This window comes from Coffea eugenioides, chromosome 9 (assembly GCF_003713205.1).
Source record: "Coffea eugenioides isolate CCC68of chromosome 9, Ceug_1.0, whole genome shotgun sequence".
Taxonomy (NCBI): domain Eukaryota; kingdom Viridiplantae; phylum Streptophyta; class Magnoliopsida; order Gentianales; family Rubiaceae; genus Coffea; species Coffea eugenioides.
Window position 1 is genome coordinate 35830730 of NC_040043.1, and position 18318 is coordinate 35849047.

Consider the following 18318-nt stretch of genomic DNA (forward strand, 5'->3'; position numbering starts at 1 on the left):
TGACCAAACTCGAGTCGCTAGCGAGCCGTTTGATTTGTTTGCAGCTCTACTACATACTCATCATTTTTTCTAATGCCTCCCTTCACAGGTGAAGGTTGACATTCGATTTTGCAAGGATCAGACCTTAAAAATAAATCACGTTGAATTTTGAAAAAAAAAATCAAATCATGACATTACAAGAATGAGAAATATGATTACAACTCTGAAATCCAAAAAGAATAAAATGCTAGTAAAGATTTTTTTTTTAATATCTTGTTACCAATTTTAAGCTTTACAAATTTCATTGATTTGAAATTTTAAGATCGTAATTCATAAGTACAATCGGTTATGGCTGTTATTTTCGGTGTTGGCCGTTATTTAGAATTCAATTAAATTTTACAACAAATAGCAGAAGCCGGAACATAACTTGAGTTCCTTAAGACCTCTCGAATGAGAAAAGAAGTGAGATTTGTCAAAAAGAGAATCTAGCTAATGAACTAAACTTCTCTTGGATCATACGAGGAAAGTCAAATAATTGAAGGACAGAACTAACCAAGATGCAACTCATCTTTATTCATTTGAAGGCAATTTCATGTCTAAAAGTCATTAAGCAATATATATAAGGCAATATAAATAGAAGAACTATTTTTGAGGGCTACAAGCATGACTGAGAAAACTCCAAACGGAGTAATCTGATCAAATATATTTGTGTACATTTAATTTTTCTATTAACATATGCACTTAGAAATAATCAAAGGTTTTGATTAGCTCTTACAAATTTTTTATTGAATACTTGCATTCGCTAATTAACATTAAAGCCACATCAAGTTAAATCATACTAGTGTTAATAGATAATAGTGCCTATGGATGACAGAAAACGAAAGAAAACGAATATTTTTCATTGTACAAAAATTCATTGAAAAGTACTTGCAATCCATGACTTGTCTATCCACAAATTCAATGGTGCGACTCCACGATGTTTTGTAAGCTTAAGCTCTCAAGCATTGCCAAGACATTTACAAACCTCGATTTGAATGGCAATTTTCTGGAAGGGTCAGTACTCACTATCACGATCATTGGCCAATGTGAAAAATTGGAAATCCTTGATGTCAGGAACAATAATATAAGTGACATTTTTCCAACATGGCTAGAAAATTTTGCACATTCCAAGTCTTTAAGCCTGAAAGCTAATGGATTTTTGGATCCATTGGCACATTCAAGAATCAAATTAGATTTAGAAGGTTGTGCACTGTTAATTTCTCCAACAATGAATTCAGGGGTGTTGTTCCTACAATACTTTCCAACAACTTCAGAACTATGATTAGGCTAGGCAAACATGAATCAGAATCAATGTTTATGTGGGCCAGCAATTATGATTAGTACTTTATGAGTTTAGTATAAGGGTTAAAAACTGACTTCCACAGATTCTCTTCCCTCAACATTGGGGGAATTTAAATTCATTGAATCGTCAAGCATCTCCTACAATCAAATTGAGGAAAATATCCCAGTGTAATTTGCATTGCTAATTACATCACTTTTAGTTGCATTCTTAGAAATTTGTCACAGATCATCTTATGGGGCAAATTCCTATAGATCGCGAATTCAAAATATATGTTGAATAAATGCAAAAGTACATTGTCATTCTCTGCCTAACCAATATTATACGGAAGGTAGAAATCATTTTCTAAGGAAAATGGTTTTTTTATGCAAAGCAATCTTACGAATGTCAGTTGGGCCTTAGGACTCGAGCCTTTCATAAGTGCTGCCTAACAAAACTACCCTTTCTAGACTAATCCTTGTTTTCCTAGACTAACTAATTGTAATAGGTGAAAAAAATGGTTAACACAAAGTTGTCCTTCAAAAGAGTGATCACTTGAAGGTAATTCGGACAAAAATTGTAATATATATTCACTTCAACCGGAGATTGCTAGGAAGGATAAGTGGGATGCAACATTTTCAATTTTAACAAATAGAGCCCTTGATTTGCTATCAAATAAAATTATTCATAATCTAATATATATATATATATATATATATATGATTGTTTTTTGTATTAAATATCTTACTACGGCATGAGCTAGGCCCAAGGTCTACTTATAATAATTAATTTGGATGTCGATATTACTTAACATTTCTCTCTTGTGAACCCCTTTATTGCTCAATATTGCGAATAAATCTTTATTTACAAAACTTTAACAGCTTTTTCTAATACATTTACATGTCATAATAAAGGACTATTCAAGGAACATTTCAAACAATTGCTACTATATACATATATATATATATATATATATATATATATATGTATATGTAAAAGAAAATATTTCACAGTTCCATGAAAGTTTTTATGACCCTCAATTCAAGCATTGCACTATTTTCATATGATTTAGAGGCATTTATCTACATAATTCTTTGAAAATTTCCCAGAAATTAGGAGACAAATGAAAGAACAGTTTGGCTACCATATGAATATGTAGTAAGTCTTTTCATTTTTCGAATTGTGTTTCTCAATTGCTCTAAAACGGACAAAAGGAACAACAATGTTCCCAGAAAGTCTTCATCAATTATGTCAAGGAAGTCTAGGAAGAACGATGGCCCAAAGAATCTGTACAAGGATGACAAGTCTTGTTGTTCACCTGCAAACACATAACTAGTAATCCATACTATGTTGATACAAATTTAAACAAATTTTATCAACTGTAGATGATAGACAAAAATATTTTGATAATGTTTTAATTTTCTTCTTTAGTTGTTATAGAATTCGGATTTAATCACAGGTCTAGCGTCCATTGCCACTTTCTGTATGCAATTGAGAAGGACTAACAGTTCTTGACTTGTCTAAAAACAAATCGACCATGCAAATTGCAATTCCACAATGCTTGGGATACTTAAGTTGTTAATTTTGGGCACTGAACTTGAAAAATAATGGTCTTACAACAAACTAACAAAATGTTTATTGAGAAGTCTTGGTTTAAATTGCAACTTCTTGAAAGGTTCACTATTTAACACGATAATTGGCCAACTTTGAAGAAAGTTGGAAGTCCTTGACATCCCAAACACGCATATAAATGTGACATATTTCTAACATGGCTAATTTGAAAGTCTTCTAGATTCCAAGACTCTAAAGTCCTGAAAGCTAATGATTTTTTGGACTCAGTAGCACTTTCAAGAATCTACTTACGTTCAGAAGATTTATAGATCTCTTCAGCAATGAATTCACCGATGTCGTCTCTACATTACTTCTCAACAGCTTAAAAGCTGTAAACAGGCCGGACCGATATCAATTTGAATGTAATATTGTAATTACATCACTTTCCTGCTTAGAATTCTGTCATAGATTATCTTGTGGGGTTAATTTCTAGAGGTCATCAAATCAACATATTTCCCAATAATTCTTCAACACAGCACTTTACTACCGAGAATATTACATATCGTCACAATGTTTTTCTGCTAAGAATTCCAATTCAGCACAAGAATACTGATCATGTGGTTGGACTCGTGTCCTGCCCAATCTGTTGGACTCTCTTTTTCTGTGACAAAAATGGTATTAAGACTCTCAGCGAAATGGACTATTCATCTTGAGGGCTTTCTTTGGTCTGGGCCATAGATATCAAATAATTAAGGTGTCTTAATATAGTGAATTGACTCTTAATTTTTCAAACTAAAATTTTCAATATGACAACTTATAAAATCCCATATTACAGGTGTGACTTCACATTTTATGGCCAACATTCGAGTTAAAGGTGAGTTAAACCGCGAATCAACGCCTCTGTGCCTTAAAAACTTAGAAATTTCTTCACCAATGCAATTTACAAAAAAACACAAAAGATGAAAAGGATTGATCAATCCGATTTATATTTTCGTTGACATGTTTGATAGGTTATAAGTAAATAGTAAATTCCCTAGCCTGCATGGTTGGAGGTGACATTTTTCTTACACTCGTTTGGCACAGCATTTGGGTAGCATTCTAATTCTAAAGGAGTAGCCTCATCTCCATTACCCCTTCTCTCCAATTTTCCTAAATACAACTTTTGGGTAGCAGAAACATTATAAAGTAATTATCTACAATTGACTTTAGCTTTTCTTTTTTTAATAATGTTGCTTAACCTTGGTTTTTCTTTCCAAAAAAGAAACTTTTCTTTGTCTTTCTTTAAAAAGTTTTCTATGGAAACGCCTAGGTTTTTCTCTTTCTTTCTTTCAAACCCAATAATTCTAAAAGAAAAATGACACTAAGATTTGATAATAGAAAATTTCGTCCTATTCTAAGAAATATTTACATTGAAAATATTATATCTTATGTTACCGCATAAGACATAAAATAGCTAAATTTATTATCTTAATTAGAGATTTGTGCTATTTTCACCAGTCTATATATAAAAGTAATTGTGTCAAAATTAATTTAGTTTTCAAAATGGAATGTTAAATTTGCAATTTGATGTTTTGTCAAACTGAATATCAAATTTTATTATTACAAGTTGTAAATGTACCATCGTGCAAGACAAAATGTAAAACATTGACTTCTTGATGTCAAATTTTAGCTTTTATTAAAAATAAATGAAATTTAGTCAACTTTTGCTACTGCAAAAGAATTTTTTATTAAGCAGCAGCATTTAAAATTGAAATTAGAATAATATTCAACTAAAAATTACGAGCCAAATAAGGAAAGCTTATAGTTGTTAACATAAAATAGGAAATTTTTTGTAATTAAACTTTCTTTGCTAACTAATTGTATTAAATAAAATTAACATAATTCATACTAATTCTTTTTAGTAAGAGGAAATGACTGTATGTACTAAAAGATAGCAGAATTGTGCCATCAACTAATAGGACGGGATATATTGTAAAAGAATGCGTTTTCATCCTTCAACTTACAACTCCTAATAAATAGCATAACAAAATTATTTGCTATTTGGAAAGAATATTCACTACACTACCCTATGAAAATGAAAACTAGAATATTTAATACTAAATTATCTTGGCAAAAGAAAATATAAAGTCAGACGCTTTGAACATGGAAATATAAAAAATACATCAACCTCTTTTGAAGCACATCTAATTTGTCATTTTACATAATACTATAAGGGGCTTATGTAGATATTTTCAAATGTTAGAGGATTATGTGGTAATATGCGGTAGGGGTGTGCAACGAATTCGAATTCGGTAATTCGGAAGTTTGAATTCGAAATTTTTTGGAATTTTGGAATAGGAATTACCGACCGATTTCGATTTCGAATTCACCAGTTCCAATTTCGATTTCGATTCCAAATTCAATTCGGAATTCAGTATATTCCGAATTCACCGAATTTGGAAACCTTTTTTCCCTTTTTTTTCTTTTTTGTTAGATGTATTGTTATATAATATAAATTTTATATTACATATATTATAAAAAATATTATTATATATATAAATATATATATTATAAAATGAAATTGAAATAAAAATTATTATATATATAAAAATAAAGGTATATTAATATATATATTATAAAACAAAATTGAAATCAGAAATTTTGATTTCGATTTCTGATTTCGAATTATGAATTCGAAATCGAAAATTCCAATTTCAAAAACTCCATTACCGAATTCGAACTGAGACCTACTCTAAGATGTTCAATGGTGGGTTTCACAAGCCAAAAGAAGCTCTCTCACACAAGAAAAAATTTCTGAAAATTTTATTCAACGTATGTAAAACGTAGAAACTAAGGCTTTTATAATCTTTACAAGACTCACTACTCCTAACTATACTTGAACTCACTTACCAAATTCGCTTAATTTGAAATCGAAAATTCCGATTTCAGTGCCGAATTCCGAATTACCGATTTCGAAAATTCCAAATTCAATTTGAATTCGATCGATAAATCGAAAATTTTCAATTTTGCACACTCCTAATATGCGGAACCACAAAGAGATAAATAATAATTTAAACCTCTTTTTTCTTTTCTCTTTTTTTTTTTTGTGGTGGGGTGGCGTTTGGGGGGTTGAACATTTCATGCCAATTTACATGTTAGAACGCATAATTTTTCTTAAGCATGCCAAGACTTTCTGAGGTCTGTGGAATAAGTGTTAGATAACTAACTAGGAGGTATCTTCATAATCCAAGGATGTTGAAACTTGAAAGTGAAACTCTTGTAAGCAACTTGGATAGAATTTACTCTTGAGTGGACCCGAAAATGAGTAGACCAGCTCAACTGGCTTCAGATATTCCACACAAAATGGTACGACAATTTTGAGAAAAAGGGAAGGGAGAGTTGTGTCAAGAGAATGGCCTTTGATCAAAACTACCACATAATGAACTAGGATGAAAAATTTTAGCATATAAGAAAATGCATCTATCTAAAAAATTTCTTATAGTTTTCTAAAATAATTTTATAAACCTTTTTTTCTTAAACTAGTTAGTAAGATTTAGAATCTCTCCTAAATTGCAAAAATAAGATACTTATGAGCATTATATCTAACACTTACAACTCTCTAAGATCAACTTCTCTCTCTCTCTCTAAACTGTATGACGGCACCTAAATGGGTATTGTGTAGATGCAGAAATTTTACCAGACCACAGAGCACAGCTAGTGGTTAATTAGTGATAATCGGTGTCTTCAAATGGTGGATAAGTTCTCAATTTCGTTGAACCAATAAATTCCTAAAAATCACCGGTTACAAAATCCCAGTATTGTAGCTAAGGTGTTTGGAACAAATTAGTTTGCACGTATGGGTAAGACGTAGTTACTACTTTTAACATTCTACTTAGAATAAGATGTAAATATTTGATTTTTCAGCAACTTGAGTCCTCTATTGGCAGAACAATGAATTCTTTTCCTTTTGGAAAGATTAGGACCATGATGCTTAGAAAGCAAATTTGCTGGGTTTTTTGGGCTTCCAACTTAAGTGGAAAAGTTCAAAAATTAATGGGTAATTGTCTAAACCCATTAAGGAGTTGCCCGACCTATTTATAGGTCAAATTAGGTTTATTGTTAAGGCAGAAAAGTGAAAAACGCAGAAAAATTCTGGAGAGAAATTTCAACAAGTATCTGGTTTGAGCAGTTGTGGTAATTCACCCGATTGACATAGCAAACGACATCTGATCCACCTGAAATTTTAACTAAGATAGAGGACATCTAGTTCTACGTTCTGAACGGTGGAGATCGGATTCCAACGGTTCAATTTTTATTTATAAATTTCGGACTGCTGCTGTTTCTGGTGAAGTTTTTCACAGCTTTTGTTCTTGATTTGGGATTTGGTGACTTTGTTGATTGTTTAAGGCCATATCTCAATTGTATACTTGCTGAAAGTTGTACTCTACTTTTAATTGGTGATAGTGGAGTAATTTGTGGTGGGCTTAAGAGTCTCGTGATTTTTCCTCTTCACATTGGAGAGGTTTTCCACGTCTGTGTCTTCTTGTGGTTGATTTTTTTTTTTCGTGTTTGTGGGCTGATTTATCTTCCATTAGTTGCTGGATTTTGTCTTGGATTACGCTCCTAATCTGTTCTAACAAATTGGGGAGGTTTTCGCTGCGTGTTGCGGTTATTCGAAACCCGATACCTCCCAACATAGTGGTATCAGAGCTTGCTCTGATTTGTTAGACTTATGGAGGTTAATACAAGTAAGATGATATCATTGAATTGACAAATGGAAAGGTAAGATGAAAGACCTTTTATTTGTGAAAAGGATGCACTTGCCTGTGTTTGCTACGGAAAAGCCGGAATCCAAATCTGATGAAGAATGAGATTTTGAGCATCAACAGGTTTGTGGTTATATTAGACAATGGGTGGAAGATAATGTTCTCAATCATATTGCCAATGAGACAAATGCCAAAACACTGTGGAATAACTTGAACAACTCTATGCTTCCAAGACGGGTAACAATAAATTGTTTTTATTCAAGCAGTTGATGCAGTTGAGATACAAGGAAGGCACCCCTATCTCTGACCATGTGAATGAGTTTCAAGGTTTGTTGGATTAGCTATCTAATGTTGGAGTGAAATTTGATGATGAGATTCTTGGACTGTGGTTGCTGAATACTTTGCCTGATTCATGGGAGACATTTCGGGTCTCACATACCAATTCTGCCCATAATGGTGTGATGACCATGGACTATGCTAAAAGTGGAATTTTGAATGAAGAGGTGAGAAGAAAAATTCAAGGTTCATCTTCGCAGACCGAAATTTTGGTTACAGAACAAAGGGGGAGACAGGGGGATAGAGATAATGACAAAGGCAGGAGTAGAAGCAAATCCAGATCACGGTACAAGAATTTTGAATGTCATTATTGTCACAAGAAAGGCCACATCCAGAGGAATTGCTTCAAGTGGAAGAATGAGAATAGGAGCAATGGTGCAGGAAAGTCTGAAGATGGTAGTGCTGATCGTGTTGCTACCGTCACAGATGGAGATCTTGTTATTGTTTTTGATGACAATGTCATTAATCTAGTTTCGTCTGATACTAGCTGGGTGGCTGACACTGATGCTGCTGTCCATGTGACTTCCTGGAGAGATCTCTTTGCTACCTACACTGCAGGTGAGTTTCGTTCACTGAGAATGGGTAATAATGATGTTTCTAAGGTAGTTGGCATGGGGTGATATTTGTTTGAAGACGAGCAATGGCTCTACACTACTACTCAAGGATGTCAGGTATGCTCCAGATATTCGCTTGAACCTGATTTCTATAGGAAAACTTGATGATGATGGCTTTGACAATAATTTTGGTAATGGTAAGTGGAAGCTCAGTAAAAGGTCCTTGGTTATAGCTCGAGGTACGAAATTGAAAACAAATTTGTATTTGTTGTAAGCTTCAATTTCGACAAACACTGTGAATTTGGTGGAGAAGCAAAATTCAGTTGAGTTGTGGCACAAAAGGTTGAGTCACATTAGTACAAAGGGACTTTGAGACTTTGGTGAAAAAAAATGCTCCTCCGGGTGTGAAGAATGCAAGTTTGGAAAAGTGTTCTCATTGTCTTGAAGGAAAACAAAATCGAATATCCTTCAAGACTAACCCTCCTCATCGAATGGACAATTTGCTAGATTTGGAGCATTTAGATGTTTTTGGTCCTTTGAAGATACAAACTTTTGGGGGTGCATCTTATTTTGTTACTTTCATTGATGATCATTCTAGGAAACTATGGGTTTATACCTTAAAAACAAAAGATCAAGTGCTTGGTAAATTTAAAGAGTTTCAAACTTTGGTCGAAAGGCAAATTGGAAGAAAGTTGAAATGCATCCGGACAGATAATGGGGGTGAGTATCGAGGACCATTTGAAGATTATTGTAAGCAACAGGAAATTAGACAGCAAAAGACGCCTCCAAAGATGCCTCAACTGAATGGTTTGACCGAGAGAATGAACAAAACATTGAAGGAGAGAGTTAGATGCCTACTTGCAGAGCCGAAACTGTCAAAATTTTTTTGGGGGTAAGGCTTTGTTTACTGTTGCTCATGTTATTAATCTGACTCTTACTGTTGCTTTGCAGGGTGATGTTCCAGAAAATGTTTGGACTAGTTAAAACACCTCACATGATCATTTGAGAGTTTTTGATTGCAAAGCTTATGTTCATGTTCCAAAAGATGAGAGGTCAAAGTTAGATGTAAAAAGTAGACCATGCATCTTTGTTGGTTATGGTCAAGATAAGTTTGATTACAGACTATATGATCTAGTTGCGAAGAAACTTGTGAGAAGTCGTGATGTTGTGTTTCTTGAAAACCAAACCCTTGATGATATGGAAAAGACAGACTCTCATATCCATGATGATCTCACAGATTTTGAGCTAGTTTCTATATCACAGTTACCTACAAGAGCTGATGGAGGAGTTAATATGCAGCATGATGATGTTGCTGATGACCAGCATGATGGTGATACACATACACCTAGAGATGTTGATGATGATCAACTCACTCATTCTATGGTAGATCCACAAGAAGCTCCACTCAGAAGGTCTACAAGAGTTAGACAGCAGTCTACTAGATATTCTCCAAATTAGTATGTGCTCCTGACCGATAGAGAAGAGCCTGAATACTTTGAAGAAGCTATGGAAAATGCAGACAAGCAGCAGTGGTTGCATGCTATGGAGGATGAGATGAAATCCTTGTATGATAACCAAACATTTGAGTTGGTTAAATTACCAAAGGGTAAAAAGGTCTTGAAAAATAGGTGGATTTACAAACTGAAACAGGAAGAGGATTCTTCAACACCAAGATATAAAGCGAGATTGGTTGTTAAAGGTTTTAGTCAAAAGAAGGGAGTTGATTTTGAAGAAATTTTTTCGCCCGTGGTTAAAATGTCTTCAATCTGAACTGTGTTAGGGTTAGCTGCAAGTCTTGACTTAGAGATTGAGTAAATGGATGTAAAGACGGCTTTTCTTCATGATGATTTGAATGAAGAAATTTATATGGAGCAACCAGAGAGATTTCGGGTGAAAGGTAAAGAGGATTATGTGTGCAAGTTAAAAAAAAAGCTTGTATGGCTTGAAACAAGCTCTGAGACAGTGGTACAAAAAGTTTGAGTCTGTTATGCAACAACAAGGCTACAAGAAAACCACTTCTGATCATTGTGTGTTTGTACAAAAGTTCTCACATGATGATTTTATTATTTTGTTGCTCTATGTTGATGATATGCTTATTGTTGGTCAAAGTGCTTCTAGAATTGCTAAATTGAAGCAGGAGTTGAGCAAGTCTTTTGTTATGAAAGATTTAGGACCAGCAAAGGAAATTCTTGGTGTGAGAATTTGCGAGACAGAAAGGCAAGGAAACTCTAGCTATCACAAGAAAAGTACATTGAAAAGGTACTTCAAAGGTTTCGAATGGAGAAGGCTAAACTTGTTAGCACTTCTCTTGCAATGCATATGAAGTTGAGCATCTAACAATGTCCCTCTGCTGAAGAAGATAAGGAAGATATGAGGAAAGTTCCTTATTCATCTACGGTTAGTAGTCTCATGTATGCAATAGTGTGTACGAAGCCTGATATAGCTCATGCAGTCAGTACTGTGAGTCGATTTTTTTCAAAACCTGGGAGAGAACATTGGAATGCTGTGAAGTGGATTTTGAGATATCTCTATGGTACTTCAGATTTGAAACTTTATTTTGGAAGTGGGAAGTCAGTCCTCACTAGTTATACTGATGCTGATATGGCTGGAGATGTTGATACAAGGAAATCTACTTCGGGTTACTTGATTACTTTTGTAGGGGGAGCAGTTTCTTGGCAATCGAGGTTGCAAAAATGTGTTGCATTGTCAACCACCGAAGCCGAATTTATTGCAGCTACTGAAGCATGCAAGGAGTTGCTGTGGTTGAAAAAGTTCCTAAGGGAACTTGGTTGCTCTCATGAGAGGTATAAATTGCTTTGTGACAGTCAAAGTGCAATTCATCTTGGAAAGCATCCAACTTTTCATTCCAAATCTAAACATATTGACGTGAGATATCATTGGTTACATAATGTGTTGGAGGAGAAGTTGATTGAACTTGAAAAGGTACATACAGATGATAATGGTGCTGATATGTTGACCAAGTCATTGCCAAGATGGAATTTTGAAGTATGTTGCTCACTTGTCGGGATGGCATATTCCTCCACATAGTTAGGAGGGGGGGGGAGATTTGTTGGGTTTTTTGGACTCCCAACTTATGTGGAAAAGTCCAAAATTAATGGGTAATTGTCTAAACCCATTAAGGAGTTGCCCTACCTATTTATAGGTTAAATTAGGTTTATTGTTAATGCAGAAAAGTGAAAAACGAAGAAAATTTCTGGAGAGAAATTTCGGCAAGTGTCTGGTTCGAGCAGTTGCGGTAATTCACCTGATTGACATAGCAAACGATGTCTGATCGGCCTGAAATTTTAATTGAAGATAGAGGACATCCAGTTCTACATTCTGAACGGTGAAGATCGGATTCCAACGGTTCAATTTTTATAGATAAATTTCGGACTGCTGCTGTTTTCGGTGATGTTTTTCACAGCTTTTGTTCTTTATTTGGGATTTGATGACTTTGTTGATTGTTTAAGGCCATATCTCAATTGTGTATTTACTGAAAGTTGTACTCTACTTTTAATTGGTGATAGTGAGTAATTTGTGGTGGGCTTAAGAGTCTTGTGGTTTTTCCTCTTCACATTGGAGAGTTTTTCCACGTAAAATTCCTGTGTCTCCTTGTGGTAGATTTTTTTTTTTATTTGTGGGCTGATTTATCTTCCATTAGTTGCTGGATTTTGTCTTGTATTACGCTCCTAATCTGTTCTAACAAATTGGGGGGATTTTCGCTACGTGTTGTGGTTATTCGAAACCCGGTACCTCCCAACATAATTCACTACATTCTCTCCCATTCAAAACTATTTTATAGAATCAGGACTTAGAACAAACAATAATAATAAAGAATAAAAGCATATTATTTACGGTGGCTAGTGAAGAGTATAATTACTGGAAAGCTTTGATAGGTTTTTTTTTCTTTCTTTTTTTTTTTGCTTTTTTTTTTTGGCAGCTTTGATGTATCATTTTCTACACTAAAATTTACTACAATGTGAAAGAAAAGTTAACACAAAGTCTTCCTTCAACAGTGATAGTCGTCTTCAAAATCTTTTGAACTCAAATCCTACTCTACTTTCGTAGCTAAACTTAAGTTTCAATGAAGGACATTGGTTTCAACTAGAGATTGGTGGGAAAGAGAAGTAGGATTTTTCAAATATCTTTAAGCAACAGACCCATGAAATTGGTACGAAAAATAATTTTATGGTCCTTGTTATTACTATTATTGTTTATGCACAATATAATGTTTTACAATAAATCATTCAAACAATTTTTTGTTCTATATCACTTAACCTTTTCTCTTATGAACCTTATTTATTACTCAATCATGCCACTAAGTTTTTAATTTACAAGCGTTTATAACAATTTAATCTTTTACTTTAACGTATTATAGTTAGACTTCACTTAACAAAGGACCGTGATGGAACCTTATATACACTGACAGTGTATACACTATTATCGTTAGATTCATGACATGTGTGCAAAAGTTGAATTTCAAAATCAAATTTTACATAGTTGTCATTCATGTACCGCTAGTGGCGGATTTACACTCCCCCACTAGCCCCCAGTGCCCCCTTAAATTTCTATGATACCTATAAAAATTTGATGTAATTTCAACTGTGCCCCCTGAAGTTTTGTATATCTATATGTTTATAGGCTCCCACTGCCCTCTTAAATTTCTATAATACCTATAAAAATTTGATGTAATTTCAAGTGTGCCCCCTGGAGTTTTGTGTATCTATTGATTTATATGCTTTTAAAGTTGTCTTTGATTTTACCTGTTGTTACAGCTACCGTAGAAAGGGTTTTTTCAATGATGAATATAGTGAAGAATCGGTTACAAAACAAAATGGAAGACACTTGGATAAATAATTATTTAGTTACTTATATTGAGAAAAATATATTTCGTGAAGTTCAAAATAAAAAGGTTGTAAATTGTTATCAAAATATGAAAACTCGTCATGAACAATCGTAAATGGCTTAGTTTGCTTTTGAAATAAAATTATTATTACATTAATAATTTTGAGTTTGTTTTTTGATGTTTTTCATGAAATATATGCATCATTTGTACTTGTTGATGAATATTTTTTTTCCTTAAAAAACTAAAAAAAAGGAGTAGGTAAAAACTTTTAGAGTTGCTTTTACCCCCACTGAAAATTTTTTCTGGCTCCGCTACTATCTACCGTTGACAGTGTATACATTGTCTGTCAGTGTAGAAAAGATTAATCCATATATGAAACCCATGTGAGGTTATTCAAGTGAAAATAAGAAATGAATACTGGGAACAGAAGAATGTTCCAAAAAAATGAAACAACAACAAAGTCCAAGTACCTGTAATTCCGCTGGCGCATTTTGCAAGAAGCTGGGAGGAAACGATGAGAAACTGAAGGGCAGAACCGTATATTCCCCGTATAATGAATTGCATCACTCATGAATCAGGTGTGGTACTAATTTTTGTTTCATTCCCCGCATATTCCCCTCCTTAAAATTAACTCAATACACTTTATGGTGTAAAAATAGTACTTTTGTAACTTGCAAAAACTTGAAATAAACTTTGAAATTTTAACTCTTTGTATTTCAAAAGCGCACTATATTTTGTCCCATTAAAATTGAACCTTCATACTTTTGGATAATGTTTCAAATTATTATTAATATTCCCAAGCTTTTAAAATTGTTATATATGTTAGGAAGTAGTACCCCTCTTTTATTTTTCATTTTTTTATGACAATGTGTTGGAAGTTTTAGTCTAGCCCCCTCTTTGCTTTATTTTTATATATTTATAAAATAAATGACTAACAAAAAAAAGTTTTGTACTAAAGAGTAAGACAACAAAAGCTTAAATTTGGATTGACAATGTATTCTCTTTCTTGCAAAATGAGTTTTTTAATATTATATTTTGAAATGGATTTCAAATGTTACAAAAAGCTTAACACAAGGGACACAAGTGAGATTTTTCAAAATTTGAGGATGCCAGTAAAGGTTTCTAAAATTATCACATAGATAAAACTATATGTCACTAATTTGTAAGTAGTAGACAAATTCAATCAAGTAAATAACTAGCATGGCCAATGGCCCACAGATGGATGATGCATTTGTAGTTTTGAAATTGTTTATGCAATGAGCTGTGTTTTTAAACTTTTAGTTATATTTCTAATAGGTTAGAAATAAACCACCATTCAATGATCAGCAACAAACCAAGTAAAGTAAAGAAAAGCCAGTCTGTGGTAGTTATGCCTTTAGTGGAACATATATTTAAAGAAGCAAACTTAAGTCAATCTACATATATCAAGACACAGTTAACAAAAGGCAAGTCAATTAATATGTATCCAATGTCATAAGAATTTTAGTGGAATTTTAGAGATAGGGTAATAGATCATAGTATTATGCCAAAAGAAAGTTTGAAGTGATTGATAGCGAAAGAAAAGTTTAGACGAATGGCATAACAAAAGAGGTTGACAATTTAGCAATGCTAGTTAATGTGCAAGGCAGTCTTGGATTTCTTTGCAAGGCTGGCATTTACTTTTTCTTTTGCTGGAGTTTTAGCCTCAAATGTTTTTCCAATAGAGTCTTGTACCTTTGCTGCAGAAGTAATCTTGGTTCCATCGGAATCCTTTTCTGTGATTTCATCATTGAAGGGCAAGCTTCTTTTCACAGTAGTTGCTGAACTTGATGTTTGTGCTGCCAAAAAGGTGGTTCCTGCTATTTCTTCAAGAACTAATTTGGTGGTAGCAGTAAAGAGTTCACCTTCTGCAATATTTTTGTTAATTCCGCTGTAGGATTTGTTGGTGCTGCCAGTTGTTTTGTAAATTCTTCAAGAGTATATGCCTTAACAAAACTGATTCTCTTTTGTGGCAAATTTTGATATTGTGAGTCATAACTTCGAATGAAGCAAATGATTTGATGTTTCCTGATGGACTGATCCAATTCACCGGCAATTGGAATTTGCTGATATCACAAATGAGTGATGTGATCAGGCCTACGGTGATTAGGCAAAACTTGCAAAAGGAAAAAGACTATTTTGTTCTGGCAGCAATGATATTAGCAATTTTGCTTCCTTCTACTTGCTCAAATTCATTCCAGAGAGTCAGAATCATAAGTTTTTTCCTTCATAAAAATATGAATTAGTAAGTGATTGTAATACATTTACAAAGTAAACATAATATATTAATCTTACTCTTGGTTCACTATGATAAGATCTCTGAGTTTATTGCCAAAATAACTCTTCTTTTGAAACATATACCCAAAGTAACCTAATTTTAAAATTTATTGCCTTTATAATTTTTTTTTCCACATAGGTTGCATATGTGGTAGGATAGAGATAGAGACACATACTATCTCTCTTTCCCAACTAATAGCTTCCCTGATTCTCTCTCTGAACCTTCCCATTTTTTTTCCTTTATTATTTTTTGTCCTTTCGTTATTTTTCCTTGTCAAATGTAATTGTTAAAAGCCAATATTTATATTAACAACATCTAAAACTTCATTATCATTCCTGATATTGTATCTGTAGATGAAAATATTCTCCTCGAATTGATAATTTTAAGGTAAATGAAGATTATTCTCTTGTCTTTTCTGTTGTGCAGTTTTTGGAACATTCCTTTGGCCTTCAAAAAATTTTGAATACTAATTGCTTTAACAAATGATTTCTCACACCATGTGTTTGATAAAATGTCTAAAAGGAAAACTACGTAACAACATAAATTCATACTCAATATAAGCATGTTCATTTGTAGTGCCTCTCTATCACATAATCAAATAATCTCGTATACTTGAAGTATTTTTGCATATTTATTCAACATCAATTAATGGCTTGTGTTACTTTTGAGAAACTTTAGCATTATTTTAATTGCAATAGTTTGATTACTTTTTGTAAAAGTTCTTTTCAAGGAGTAGGAAGCATAACATAAACAAATATGATAGCCTTGAAGTTTTTTAACTTTTTCTTGTTATTGCTTATAATGTTCATTGCAATTTTTGTATTTTGCAAATTTATTTTTGAAAAAATATATGCAATAAGTTTGATACATTTAAAAAAATTGCAGAGAGCAATAATAGCAAGGTCAATAATGGTAAAATTTATTTTACATAATTATAAGGAAATTATCAAAATTATGCAATTTTCTTGTGCCTCTATAATATAACAGTTTAAATTTTTAGTTTTTATTGGAAACTATAAACTAGATTAAAGCTTTCCTTTCTTGTTATCCTACATGGCAATTAGGGTAATTAGGTGGCAACAATAACATCGATTTGGGAATAAAATTTGAAAGTGAATCACATTAGGAATATTTTTTAGAAAGAGTGTTATTTTGGCAAAAAACTCTAAGATCTCTTGAAGTTGATCCTGGATTCTACTCCATAGGTGGGAAAATTTGTACCACAAAACCAGTGACATCTTGCATCGAAAATGCAATTTATGTTAGATAACATTAAATAAAAATAGTGAGTATATAATTTATAAAGTAATTGAATTTAGTGGTGATCTTACTCTGTAGAACATCCGAATCTGCAAATTTGTAGAGGTCATTGAATTTAGTGAGTTCAAAAGAGCAGGGCAACATTGGTGGAATTGTTTCAGGGTAGTTCTCAACTAAAGTTTTGTAACTGAGAATCCAGGAGAATTCATAGTTGCTGGCTATATAATATTCATCATTATTAGCCAATGTTGCATTGGAGATATAATATCGCTTGAATGGCCAAAGAAGGTTGTGAAAAAATTGAATGCAACCATCATATATGAGGATGGGGACTTTTGTTCCCTGTTATTATATGACAATTGATTAGTATTTATGATTATTGTAATTGAACATTGGAACAGAAGTTTTTCTGTTGGTAGAGATTAAATATTACCTATGCATCAGTGGCCAAAATGCGTCTCATGTTCTTGGATGACTTGGTAACATGGACATGATTCCTCTCAATAACCTGGACAATGACATTCCAATGTTTTGTATTTTTCTTGATATCCAGCACTAAAGAAATGTGTCTAGGCATTTTCACCTGTTATAAAAAGATTGAGAGTAATGTAAACATAAATCAAGTTGACAGTTTTAGAATTGATTGATGATAGAATTTAGAAGTTTATAAAGAAAAAGAGGTTTAATATATAGTTGGCTCTAAAACTTCAGATGTGTCAAGTACTTCTCTATAAACTATATTCTTTGTACGCTCACTGTTAGGCATATCAAAATAAGCAGGCTTAATAAGTACTTTCACTGCTGCAGCTCTTTTTGCACATGGGAGTGTAACATATAGCTGTCCGTGTGAAAATACCGACTCCTTTAAGTAAATACCCACAAAGTCAAGTGTTTGTCCTTGAGCTTTGTTTATGGTCATCGCAAAACATAGGTGGACTAGAAATTGAGTTCGTTTAAATGGGACTGGATATTGCTCATCTGATGATGGCTGTAATGAAATTCTATGAATGAAAGCTGGCTTTCCAACGAAATCACCAACAGAAATTACAGCATGAATTACATTTTTTGTGAAGCTCTTGCATATTAATCTTGTTCCATTACATAGTCCCTCAGTTGGATCAAGATTTCTAAGCAAAATTATAGGTGCATCAAGTTTCAATAACAGCCTATGCGGAGAAAGACCATTTGGTGTATGAGTTCAAAAGATCTACATACTGGCCTTAATCATTTGGATTAAGAGTTTCATCATAACTCAAATATTCTGTAGCTTCTCCAGGAAATTTGCTTATTAAAGCATCATTTATTTCATCAACAAAATAATTTTTAGTTGTCAAAATTGTTTTGTTGTTTGAAGAAGCCGAATTGCCTGAGTTATCTTTGAACTCGAGATAAACAACTTCTATGAGTTGTTCAAGTGGATCAGATTTAGTCGT

At 33.1% G+C, this 18318-nt stretch overlaps 1 protein-coding gene across 1 annotated transcript; it reads right to left on the reverse strand.

The window, feature by feature from the left end:
• Nucleotides 1-17318: 17318 nt before the first annotated feature.
• On the reverse strand, nt 17319-17804 carry LOC113782485. Its single transcript, XM_027328376.1, has 2 exons — nt 17610-17804; nt 17319-17468 (listed from the first exon to the last, which is right to left on the reverse strand). Exons 1-2 carry the CDS (start codon nt 17802-17804, stop codon nt 17319-17321), a joined length of 345 nt encoding a protein of 114 aa, XP_027184177.1.
• Nucleotides 17805-18318: the final 514 nt, after the last annotated feature.

Bases quoted from the DNA above. Each gene is read 5' to 3' on its own strand.
- LOC113782485 (XM_027328376.1), bottom strand. From the start codon at position 17,804: ATGACCATAAACAAAGCTCAAGGACAAACACTTGACTTTGTGGGTATT. The intron at 17,469-17,609 runs GTACTTGACACA...TTTTTATAACAG, and splicing joins AGAATATAGTTTATAGAGAA to GTGAAAATGCCTAGACACAT.